This window comes from Gymnoscopelus microlampas (assembly GCF_963454915.1).
Source record: "Gymnoscopelus microlampas genome assembly, chromosome: 4".
Classification (NCBI taxonomy): domain Eukaryota; kingdom Metazoa; phylum Chordata; class Actinopteri; order Myctophiformes; family Myctophidae; genus Gymnoscopelus; species Gymnoscopelus microlampas.
Window position 1 is genome coordinate 48,617,420 of NC_139941.1, and position 13,554 is coordinate 48,630,973.

A 13,554-nucleotide genomic window follows, 5' to 3' on the forward strand; every position below is an offset into this window, starting at 1 on the left:
GCAAAGGAGCCCAGGGTTCAAATTTAGCACCGTCGCCTCTCACACGGAGGCATTCTGACGCGGGTGAGAGGTGGGAGAAAAAAATATGATAAGGAAAACAACAACAAGAAATAACCAAACAACTGCCAAGCCTCCCGTGTCGCCTGGTCAATAAAATGGAGTAGGTGACTGTTGTACGCAGACAGCGAGTTCTTGCACATGTTTCTAGGGGGAAGGATGACAGCTCTCTGCCTCTCTTATCTCTGTGCCTCTCCTTCGCCCTCCTCCTCCTCCTCCTCCTCCATTCTCTCCTCTGACTTCTCGTCTCCTCGCCTCACCTCTTTCCCTCTCTGCTCCTCACTCTCCTGAGTGTTTGGCTCTTGTTAGGAACTTGGTTCAACAGCCTGGCACCTCTCACTGAAATAGCACCCGCGAGGCGGCTGTGACACTCTCAGACAAATGTGTATGTACTCGTGTCTGTGTCTGTGTCTGCGTGTGTGTGTGTGTGTGTGTGTGTGTGTGTGTGTGTGTGTGTGTGTGTGTGTGACCTCTTTCACTCGAGCTAAATCATTACCGCGGAGGAGACCCTTTCTGTAAGGACGCCCAGGCGCCCTCTCGCTCAGTCCTGTCCTCTCTCTCTGTCTGTCTGACAAGTGTCTGCCATGCAGCCTCCTCCTCGACACGGTACATGTACACCGCAGCACCTTACCACAATTACCCTCCAATGAACCATAACTCCCAACTACAAATATATCCCAACCTCCTGCAACCCCCGGGCCCCCCTCCCCCCCCCCCATCACACACACAAGTCACCCAGCGCTCACATTATGCATCGTACCTGAGTCGATGCACAGCACACCTACAATACCACAGGTTGCATTGCAGTCAGAGTGGAGCTATAGGAAGCAACGAGGAAAAAATAAAACTATATACTGAGCAGCATGGCTGGCTGCCGCTCCGAGGTGCTAATACATGTACACCCCGAGTTCTGCCATATTCTTTTCCTCCTCCCTATCCACAGCCTCCCTCATCTTTGCTCCGGGATGCCTCCCCCCCCCCCCCCCACCCTCCTATGTTGGTGCAGTAACGAAGGTGGGGATAAGAAGTCAGCCGGGCAGTCAGTAAAAGTCAGTCAGTCAGCCTGGCAGGCAGGCAGGCAGGAAAGGCAGGCACCTGCTAAGGGTCCCAATTGCCTGCAGGTCTCTGGGATCAAAAAGTCGAACTGTCTTCACCCATGAGCCACGGAGAGAGAGGGAGAGAGAGAGAGAGAGAGAGAGAGAGAGAGAAGGCACGCGAGAGAGAGAGAAGGGAGGATATTGTAGAGACAGGAAGAAAAGCAGAGAGTTCGAGAATACACTTGCGAAGTTGCGAGACAGATTCAATCACACAAATACACACAAATGCTGATTAATTTACAGGTACGCTTGTATACATAGTTATACACTCTTTCTCCTCTCTCTCTCTCTAACACGCACACACACACACACACACACACACACACACACACACACACACACACACACACACACACACACACACACACACACACACACACACACACACACACACACACACAGGCAGGCATGCACACCCACACGCGTGCGTGCGTGTGTGTGTGCACAAAGTTAACTACAAAGTTAGACAAGGCCCCAACCCAAACCCTAACAGGTCGCGGGAACAGAACACTCCAAATGCATAAAATATCAGCCATGAATTAATCAACAAAAGATGATTCAGATAAACAGACAGTGCTTTCACATTTTCCTCTCTCTCCACACACACACACACACACACACACACACACGCACACACACACACACACACGCACACAGATCAGAGCGCTCCCTTCCCTTGCACCAACACCCCCCCCCCCCCACCGCACCCCCCCCACTCAACAGCACAAAGAAAGAACAAAAGAAAGACGTTCGTCGTGAGTTCACCTCGGTGCGCTACCAGGAAGTAGCCCATTACTAATTCACTACTTTCTCTTTGTCACTTGTGCATATATAAACTACAAGACCCACAAGAGGAGCGCTGAGGGGCTTCGCGAGGCAAGCGAGTCGCTGCTCCCAGACAAAGACCTCACTCCCAGACGTTGATATGGCAAAACTTCTACTCAAAGCACTTCTTCTTCCACAGATCATTTCCATACCCCCGCTATGAATAAATTGTGTATTTGAACACATATCCCCGCTTTTCTGTGTCACAGAGGCATGGCTTCTTCCCACTACTAGTGGCTAAAAGTTTCATTCATTCATTTCATACATCAAAGGTGCTCCTCTGTTCTTGTGTCCCGTTCTTGTCACCTTCTTTTTTTATGGATGCTAGTTTACTATGCAGATATACTGTACTGTACAGTTACTTTGATATTTTTCTCATTTCGATAAAAAAACTTTCCTGACGAGAAATGCTTTGTGCGGATATTTCGTTGCGGTCGGACAGAAACCTTCTATCTCCATATAGTATCTTAACGTTTTGCGTTTTTTTTCCGTAAATTAACGTCCTACTTGATCACACCTACAGCGTCACACAAATGCATCAAATGTACAGATCCGCAAGCTCAAAATGCGGTGCAAAGGGACGCATTTTGAGCTTGTAGATCTGCTACTTTTTGATGCTTTCAATTTGAATCCTGAAAAGTAACAGTTCTGGACATACTGTATGAGGTTTTAACGACAGAGATGATTTGCTATGTTTGATGTTTACCTGGTATCCTAGTTGCTTTGAAGCACTACGTTATTGTCTTTGCACACTACTCCATTGACTTTACCCTGTTGCTTGTTGACTAGGATTCAGGCTCTGCTCTGCTTACCCTGATCTTGCATTGTCTTGTAAGTCGTTGCCTAAATTGTATATTGTAATATCTATGAAGGAAAAGCTGGCACGACTGTATGATGTTCGTAGCCATTATACACAAAACATCGTCCTCGGAAAAGGAAAACAAGGCTATACATAAATCCTCTATTTATTTATTGATGTTTTACCACTTTTTCTCCCCAATTTAGTTACTAATTAAGTTACAGTAGCAGTGGTGCAATAAAGTATCTGTTATATTTGGAGCCCTACAGTGTGCAAGAGGGTTTGAGAGGGATGTCCATGTCCTTCCTCTCTTCTCTCACCAATGAATCTGCATGAGTGGGCCGCTAAGCAAGCGAGTACCCACTCTGAGTGGGCCGCTAAGCAAGCGAGTGCCCACTCCGAGTGGGCCGCTAAGCATTAAGCAAGTGAGTGCCCACTCCGAGCGGGCCGCTAAGCAAATGAGTGCCCACTCCATATATAGCCATAGACACAAGTCTATGGCTTTTAGTGCCATCCATTTGGTGTGTGTTTTAACTAGTGGTACTGCCTGTACCTTTCGTCAATAAAGTCTTCAATGAATCAATGAATCAATAAATGTGAGTGCGTGCGTGCGTGCGTGCGTGCGTGCGTGCGTTCGTGCGTGCGTGCGTGCGCTCTGTCCTCATGTACCATCAGATAGTGTTCTGTTACCATTTCAAACAGTTCATTTTCTCTCCGTGCTAATGGCAATGTTAGGAGGTCAGGGAGACGAAGAAAGACTCGCTGTCACCTCATTTAAACTCAGAATGCCACTTAATTATGGCTGTATGTGTTTTCAAACACTTTGCAAAATTTATTGTTCTGCTGCCGTCCTAATCTCCAGATCCTTATCGGGGCCGTGCTCCGTTCTACCCCCTCTGTCCTTATAATAAAATTATAATGCTTTCTCTCTGTTCCTTCTCCGTGTTTCGGTGCCGCCAACAGCCGTGTGAACGAGATAAGCGGGGCGCTGAAAGGGCCTTTGCTTTTTTAACTTACAGCTTCACCTTGTAGGCTTTTCATGCTGTGAGAGTCTATTCAGTTCAGGAGAGCAGGCGATGTCGACTTGAGCACGCACACACACACACACACACACACACACACACACATTTCACATGGCATGTGCACACCCCCCCCCCCACCCCCGCCTGCATGTGGATGTGTGCATGCACACGCACACGTGACGTCACACATGCAGTGACACAAATACGTGATGTGAGCATACACAGACGTGTGCAGACATGCAGTGAACACGCGCGGTGGTACGCACGCACGAACATGCACATGCACGCGCGCGCGCGCACACACACACACACACACACACACACACACACACACACACACACACACACACACACACACACACACACACACACACACACGCATACACACACATACAGGCACGCATACGCACACGCACACACACACACACACACGCACGCACGCTTAAAATGGGAATAAAAGGGACAAGGACTGACAAATACAGAGATATCCATATATGGACATAAAAAGGACAAGGACTGACAGACACACAGATCTCCAAATATGGGCATATCGGTCACATCGGCGGTGGCACGTAGGTGTCGAACTCTAGACGTACTCCTGGTAGTTTCTACAGTTTCAATGTACAGATTTTTTTTTTTATAGTATATTGTTTAGAGACTGATGCTATAGGTTTGGCTTGCTTATTGTAAGTCTGCTACTGTAAATACCATTGTAAATTGTACATTAAAACTTATGATTTTACTGTGTGGCGGTATCTGTGACTGTATCCGTGACGGTATCTGTGACGCGTGTGTGTGTGTGTGTGTGTGCATGCGTGCACGTGCGTGTGTGTGTGCATGCATGCCTATGAGGCTGCGTGACTGCTTCTCTCCACAGCAACAGCGGCGGACGGGCGGTCCGTCGCTGTTCCAAGTTAATGGATGGATGGGAGGAGGAGCAAATGCACTGGTGGTGGAGAGGAGCATCATCCTCTCTCCCAGGACCCTCCATCCCGGGCCAGTCGATGCCGCGGACAGGCCGGGGGCTTAGAGCTTCTTCTCACACAGAAGAACCCGTCGATAGATAGCTAGAATGGACGGGCCGGGCAGACAGATAGCAGTCAATAGGGAAAGGCGCCGCATGCTCTTGAATATTCAATCCAGGACTTTAATGGTGCTGAGCTGCATCTCAATGGGCTTCCGCCAGAGAAATGCACTGTTTTCAGTCTGTTGTCCAGCTATAGGCCTCCCAGGCTGATCAACTAAAGATCCCTCTGAGTGTGGGAGAAAGGACGAGACTCTCTCTGTGGTTGTGTGTGAGTGTGTGTGTGTGTGAGTGTGTGTGTGTGTGTGTGTGCGTGTGTGCTTGCGCTTGTACTTGTACAGTACTTGTACCAGTGGCGTGCACAGACATTTTGAGGGGCAGGTGCTCAAGTAAATTATACTTTTTTTTGTTTACTTGGTCTGCTCTTTTTCCCCTCTACACCTATACATCTTTGCCAAAAATAGCAGATCTACAAGCCCACAACGCCTCGCGCTGCGAGGGCTTGTAGATCTGCTATTTTTGGCTAAAGTTCTCCTCAGAAAAGGGATGCTAGGTTTCCAGTGGTTATGGTAAAAAGAAAAATCCTATCACATAAAGATTTGGCGGACCCCCAGTAGTAACTCTGAGGACCCCCTAGGGGTCCCGGACCCCCTGTTGAAGACCCCTGCTGTAAACTGAAAAAAGAAAAATGTTCTTTTTTTCTAAAGGGCACTTCTGGTCAAGAGGGCAAAGGGCAAGTGCTCCAGCACCAAGTCTATCTGTGCATGTCCCTGACTTGTACTATAGTAGAAATTGAGGAATAGTCGTGAGGACAATTTCCCTGGACCTCACAATAGAAGTGGTGTTACACATATTTGCGTGCCAGTGTGTTGCACACAGAAAATAGCAGATTGCAAGCTGTGAGCTTGTAGATTGCCCTTTTCCGGTGCATGCTGGCGTGGCACTAAGTACAACTCAGGCTTATCAATTTTTCCGTTCTAAAATGTTGATGTCTTTTTCCTTTTTAATTTTGTTTTACTTCTTTTGTTTTATGCATTCTATTGTGATTTTATTAGTGTGTGTCCTTTTGCTTGATGTTTTCTGTAAAGCACATTGAATTACCTTGTTGTTGAAACGTGAAATACTAATAAAATTGCCTTGCCTTCCCAAGTATAGTAATACCAACGTGTGTGTGTGTGTGTGTGTGTGTGTGTGTGTGTGTGTGTGTGTGTGTGTGTGTGTGTGTGTGTGTGTGTGTGTGTGTGTGTGTGTGTGTGTGTGTGTGTGTGTGTGTGTGTGTGAGAGAGAGGGAGAGAGAGAGAGAGAGAGAGAGAGAGAGATGGATCACGGCGGTAGTGAGCAGGTGGGTTATAAAGGGCGTCGGGGTTTCATTGATTGAGCGACATAACATCTGGGTCACCTCAATAAACACGATCGGTCAGGACGGTGACTCTGGCCTTTACCTTTCTGCCTCTCACCGGCATACCGGTGTGTGCACTCGCTCGCTCACGTGCGCACCACAAAGATCCCCAAAGATAAACTAATATCGCCAGACATTTGAACTCCAAACAGACACACCACAAAGCTATATAATTACACTAAAGTTGATTGCATATAGCCTCAGAAAACCATCCATCATGTGGAGTAGAGGGGGAGGGGGGGGGGGACCCGTTTCCAGAGCCTCTCTCCCCACGGAGAGGTGTAGAGATATTGCTATTGAGCATTCCAAAATGTCAGGGCGCTACAAAGCCCCCTGAGCTCGCGCAATTACATAATGATTATTGCACGCAACTCACACACAAAGCCCCCCCCCCCCCCCCCCTCCCCTTTCCTTTCATTTCATTGGATGTGGCAGTAATATGCAGCAGGATGGCCAAAGGGGGGTTCATTAGCGAGAGCAACATCAGCTGTGGAAAAAGCTCCAGTTTCACCTCTGATCCTGAGCTAATGTGATTTGGACCCGGCGATCGGTGCCGGGAAGATTAAGACGCCACGGCGTCTCACCTCGGGGTGGGAACTCGGAGAAGAAGGAGGCATCCGTTCGATGCTGCTGCTGTTGTTGTTCGTCTTTTTAACCACTTAAACCCCATGCAGCATCCTTATTGTGGGGAAAGCTTTCGTGTTTGATATTTCATATATTTAGAATAGTTTGTTGATTACTTTTGATGCAGGAATGGCTAGAGGACTTAGCTATAGGTCCAGTTGTAAAGGTGCTAAAGGGCATTCCACATTTTGGTGGCAGAATAGTAGAATAAATTCACCCCCATGGACACACACACACACACACACACACACACACACACACACACACACACACACACACACACACACACACACACACACACACACACACACACACACACACACACACACACACACACACACACACACACACACACACACACACACACACACACACACACACAGTGTAGTAAGAGAGAGGTCACTAATACATGGTGTCTGTTTTGAATCAGCTGGGTTGTTGTGAACTGGGATCAGTTAGCTGTGACAACACTGTTAACATTCTCCTCTAGTTATCTCACAGCTCTCCCCCATCACCCACATACAGTACAGCACACACACAAACACACGCACACACGCACACGCACACGCACACGCACACGCACACGCACACGCACACGCACACGCACACGCACACGCACACGCACACGCACATAGCACATAGCACTCTCCTCCTCCTCACCTTTCAGCCATCCTCTGCCAGTGGTGTAAAGTAATTAAGTACTTAAGTTCATTTAGAGGAATTTTTACTTTCTTCAGTATTTACAATTTTCAATATTTTTATAATAATAATTCGACCCCATTACATCTCAGAGGAACATAATTTGTACTTTTTCTTTTGGTACTTGAAGTATATTTTGATGCCAATACTTTTGTCTTTTACTCAAGTAAATTTGGAATACCAGACTTTTACATGTAGTATTTCTATAAATTGTGGTATTGATACTTTTACTTAAAAAAACAACAACATGCGAGTACTTAGTCCACGACCGGCACTCTCCTCCACCTGCACCTTTCAAACATCCTTTACTCTCTCTCTTATCACTCCTTCCCTTTCCTCTCCCCCCCCCCCCCCCCTCTGTCTCTCTCCTTACATCACTCACTTAGCCCCCACCTTCCAAACCTCCTCTCACCTCCCTCCTCAATGTTACATGCCTCTATGTGTTGCTGTCGGGTGGAAACATTCTATGTCCGAAACTGTTATAAAAAAACAACAAAAAAACATTTGAAAATAGTGAAAATAGACGATTTCTAAGCTTGTAGATCAGCTATTTTCACTATTTTTGTGTGACTCTCTTGTATGAAGCAGGCATGTAACGATTCACTCAACTCACGATACGATTCGAATCACAATACTAGGTTCACACTATGATTTTTCACGATTTTTAAAACACAAAATTATTTTCCCGACAAATGACCAGACACATTTATTATTTATCTTCTTCTCTTTCATATTTTTTTTTACAATACTGTGTTTTCTCTTATCCTATTTTCAATACAGTAGCAAATTAATGAAATCTCTTTTTTATCAATTCTCTTACATTCTCTTACAGATCAGGTATTTTCTTTTTTAAATTTTTTATCAAATCGATTTAAATTGTCACGAGTCTGAATCAATTTGAATCAATTTAAGATAAATTGTTACATGTCTAGTATGACTCAAATACGAAAATGTGAAACTCGGACATATGAGGTTTCTGCGCCTGCACAGCGACGATACATTCATTTCCTCCTCTACCTTCTTTTGCTCTCCCTCTTCTTACCTCTCCCTCTCCCCCTCCCCCTCTCTCTCTCACTCTCTCTCTCTCTCTCTCTCTCTCTCTCATTAGGTCATGGTGGAGGTGATTTGTCAGGGTGACTGTGTTGATTAATAGGCTGACGGCGCCCCTATATTTGGGGGCTCCAGAGTGCCAGGGCTTCCCCCTCTAAGCTCCTTCCCCGCCCAGGTGGCCCCATTTGGGCTAAATGAGCTGTGAAGGGTCCCGACTCGGTCCCGCCTGCCCCCCCATGCCAAGCCCTGCTACACACACACACACACACACACACACACACACACACACACACACACACACACACACACACACACACACACACACACACACACACACACACACACACACACACACACACACACACACACACAGTGAGGCAGAGACACAGAGTCGTGCACTCTCTCTCTCTCTCTCTCTCTCTCTCTCTCTCCGCCATGCACCCCTGAGCTCCCTCATGATTTGTCACACTCCATCAATACACAATAAGTTACTGCCACTCTGGCCTGTCAATGGACCCGTCCTCAACTCAACACCACACTGACTACTGGGGGAGGGAGAGAGAGACATACAGAGAGAGAGAGAGAGAGGGAGAGAGAGAGAGAGAGAGAGAGAGAGAGAGAGAGAGAGAGAGAGAGAGGGGGAGGATACAGGTACTTATTCTTTTTTTCTCAGTGGTGGTCTTAAAGGAGTACTTCACTCAAAATAAATGACTTATTTCATTTGACTTCCTATCAATTACACGCCCCAAGGAGATTTTTTTTGTTTTTGTCACATTCCTAAGCCAATAATTCAATGAGGAGTAGGATAGACTCCGCCGGTCGCCGGTCTTCAAATTATTGGCACAGGAATGCGACAAAAACAAAAACAAATCTCCATGGGGTGTGTAATTGATAGAAAATACGTAATTTTTTGGGTGAACTACTCCTTTAAAAAAACGTATTCTACTGTAGGGTCAGGCAGGTAACCCCCAGGTAACCATGGGTTCAAGGAGTGTGTGTGTGTGTGTGTGTGTGTGTGTGTGTGTGTGTGTGTGTGTGTGTGTGTGTGTGTGTGTGTGTGTGTGTGTGTGTGTGTGTGATCCATGACACTGTCATTATCAGCCTACTGTATCCATCAATCCTTGGAGACTTCCTCCCCTCTGATGACAGGGGGTGAGAACAGTAGTTAGGAGGGGATTCAACACATGGGCTGCAACATATTGCAGTTTCTCAAGTCACACAACTCTTCCACAATCCTCCAATGTAACTGCACCTTGCAAAAGTTGCGAGAGGAAAACTGTCATCTGTTTGTCATTTCCACTTGTGAAAATACATTTTGAAATGGGGGGAAGCAGGACTTCCACTGTATTTTTTCTAATCATCTTTAGCACTTCAGATGAACAGACATATGCTCCCTAAATAGCAGACCTAACAAGCTCACAAGCTCATTGTGAGCTTGTACGTTCGGCAGTGTGTGTGTGTGTGTGTGTGTGTGTGTGTGTGTGTGTGTGTGTGTGTGTGTGTGTGTGTGTGTGTGTGTGTGTGTGTGTGTGTGCGCGCGCGTGCGTGCGTGCGTGCGTGCGTGCGTGCGTGCGTGCGTGCGTGTGTGGCGAAAGCGACGCATTGTGAGCTTGTAGACATGGCTATTGTCACTACTTTAGCTTGATACTCTTGTAAGGACAAAAAAACATAACAAAGTTGAAATTCTGAGAAACAAGGACAAGGCCAATATTATACCGTATAAATATACAGTATATTATATTTAAAAGAAAGGGGTTATACTTGCGTTCTAATTACCTATGGAGTGATTATAGTCATCACGGATGGAGTCGTTATATTCGACAGCATGGAGGGTGGTGTATATATATATATATATATATATGATATGAGAAGAAGGCGGGTGATGTCGGAACAGACAGATGTTTTCCAGAGATGAGGAATAACAGGCAGGCCGTCACGTCACGTCCAACGGCGATATGGACGGCCGTGAAATTAACACTCCACCGTATAGCAATTATAATGACAATGAGCTTTGTTGGACTTGTCAAACTATCAATCCAACGCTCGCCATACGGACCTTTCACATCATACTGCTAATAGGCGGTTGGCGGGACAAGGGGGGGGAATGGGGGTGTGGGGGGGCACCTATTCATAACCAGGCCCCTTGTCTTTGTGCTTTAATCAACAGTAGTGTGCCTCTATTCTGGGGGGGGGGGGGGGGGCAACATTTGATGAAAATAGCAGATCCACAAGCTTGTAGATCGGCTACTTTCGGCAAAGAGATTTGACGTAGAGGGAAATACTAGTGGATCTAGTGTACAGCCCTGGGGTACCCCGGTTAACCACTCTAGACTTAGTGGATTACACCCGAGTTGGCTCTGTGCTTGGACAGCTTTTTTTCCATCTACACCACATCTCTTCACCATAGCAGATCTACAAGCTCACAATGCGTCGGGTTGTGACATGGTGTGAGCTTGTAAATCAGATTTATTTTTTGCCTAATACTCCCCCAGAATATGGATGTTGTTTCAAGTGGTTAACTAAGGATAGGGTTTAAGTGACTGGCTGATGTAACATACTGTATAAGTATGGCACACGCACACACACACACACACACACACACACACACACGCACACACACATGCAAATGAGTGCATTAGGGGCGGGGGGGCCTTGGAGAGCAGAGTGTGGCCATAAATCTGAGCGGGCGGGTGAGAAACGTGGCCTTTTGCCACCCGTGTCCAGACCCCATCTATTTAACCTAATTACACACACACACACACACACACACACACACACACACACACACACACACACACACACACACACACACACACCATACCAGCTCATAAAAGACTGCATGCCATCAATACTGACACCTCATCCAGTTCCACAGAGAGGAATGACTTGTTAGGATCTATAAATCCTCATGGACACACATGTTCTCTATGCGCAAGAGTGTGAGAATGGCGTGCGTGCGTGCGTGCGTGCGTGCGTGTGTGTGTGTGTGTGTGTGTGTGTGTGTCTCAGAATCAGAATGATATGCCACATCACCAGGTCACAGGTGTAAAGAGGACAGAGGTAGAGTGAGGGGTAAAGGGAAAGAGAGAGAAACAGGTTAAAGAAAACAAAGATTTATCGTTGCTGAAAAAAAACTTTTTGTTTTTAGTTTTTTCGTAAATTATCGCCCGTTGATCACACTACAGCGTCACACAAAAGCATCAAAAGTAACAGATCCACAGGTTTTTTGGACACACTGTATGAGGTTTCCACCCGACAGAGACGATATATACAGTAGCCTACATGTACACATACAGAAATTGGTCTGTTTTGCTGACGTGTGTATGAGCAACTCAGTGTCATGGATGTGTGCGTGTGCGTGCGTGTGCATGTGCATGTGCGTGTGCGTGTGTGTGTGTCGCTGACACACACACACACACACACACACACACACACACACACACACACACACACACACACACACACACACACACACACACACACACACACACACACACACACACACAGTCAAACACACTGAGTCAGCCCATCACCCAGTAAAAAACAAGCAACCAAATCAAACCCTCCCAGTCCACCCAGCCTCCTTCACATCACTGGTTTTCCCCCCAAAACCAGAAAGACAAAGCAACAAAATTGTCGCTGTCGGGCAAAAACCTCTTATCTCCATATGTTCGCGATTGCGATATGTTTTGAGCTTGTAGATTGGCAATCTTCCTATCTTCCAAAATGATATTAGTCAGTCAGTCAGTCAGTCAGTCAGTCAGTCTTTGTCTGTCTTGCTTGGTTCTCCTCAGTGGCTCTTAAGCAATTGCTCAGAACTTGCACACAGCCATTAGCCATTAGCATATGCACACCATGAGGAAGCCTTCACTTTTCCCAAATTCAAGCTGATGTTTATTAGCCTTTTTTGGAAACTCTGTCTAACTCTACCACCGCAGTCTTCGTCGTTGCTGCGCATGCGCGGACACGTGCGTGGCCAGGGGGTCTTTTATCATGGTCCCCCAGGCAATGGGATGTACTCTGTTAGCTCTTGGCGCTAACAGCGTTAGCACCCACGGGGTCTGTTGTCCAGGTTACGCTCCCCCATGCAGGCTATGGGATGTACTCTGTTATCACGGTCCGAACCAATGGCCACCTAGTAACCTAAAAAAAAATACTTATTTCATTTGATAATGTGCCCATCCCAAGCTGATATCTTAACCACTCTCTCTCCCATTGCCCCAGACTGTCTGTCTCACCAGCTGTGCTCAATCAATGCCATTCTTAACATGCAAGACTGCAACAAACTTGGTCTCCCAAAGTTTAACTAAGCATATATGGCTACTGTGTACAACCCAAAATCTACAAATACCTTTGACTGCGCACATCCCCGGGTATGGACTAGTTATTTGCACATTTTCTGAATAGCAATCCTCCAAAGTAACAGTTTTGAACATATGAGGTTTCCAGTCGACAAACGGCGATAATAATAACAGAAGTTTGGATGGCAGTCAACTGTGGGACCTCCTCCCTCTTTCCGCCCAGGTGTCTCGCGTCGTATCACTCGCCGGGGGAGCTGTCCGTCACGCTATGTCCGAGGCAGGGCGGAACCCTTGCGCTGCAGGTGCTTTCACTTGCCGGCGTCACGCCCTGTGATTGGCTAGAGTAAACAGCGGCGCCGAGTGCTGTGACCGTGTTCCTCTCCACAGGCGGGTGAACGTCTATAGACGCTTCACTCTCACTCTCTCTTCTTTTGTTCTCCGGCGCACCTGAGCTATACACCTGACACCCACCCACCCAAACACCCACCCACCCACACACACAAGTACTCACATTCTTTACTTAAGTAGAAGTATCAATACTGCATTGTAGTACTCTGTTACAAGTAAAAGTCTGGAATTCAAAATGTACTTGAGTAAAAGTACGAAAGTATTGGCATCAAAATGTACATAAAAAGTACCAAAAGTAAAAGTACTAAA

The 13,554-nt window shown here is 46.6% G+C and overlaps 1 protein-coding gene across 1 annotated transcript in view; it reads right to left on the reverse strand.

Annotated features, from left to right (window-relative positions):
* Window positions 1-236: 236 nt before the first annotated feature.
* The window catches only part of kiaa0825 (KIAA0825 ortholog), a gene marked incomplete at its 3' end in the record, with an annotated part of 226,214 nt that continues 212,896 nt past the window's right edge, over window positions 237-13,554 (reverse strand). The window contains exons 28-29 of the mRNA XM_084055537.1: window positions 818-838; window positions 237-358 (exon numbers count right to left, since the gene is read on the reverse strand). Of these exons, the coding sequence (XP_083911663.1) occupies window positions 237-358; window positions 818-838 (143 nt within the window). The remainder of the gene's footprint in view (window positions 359-817; window positions 839-13,554) is intronic.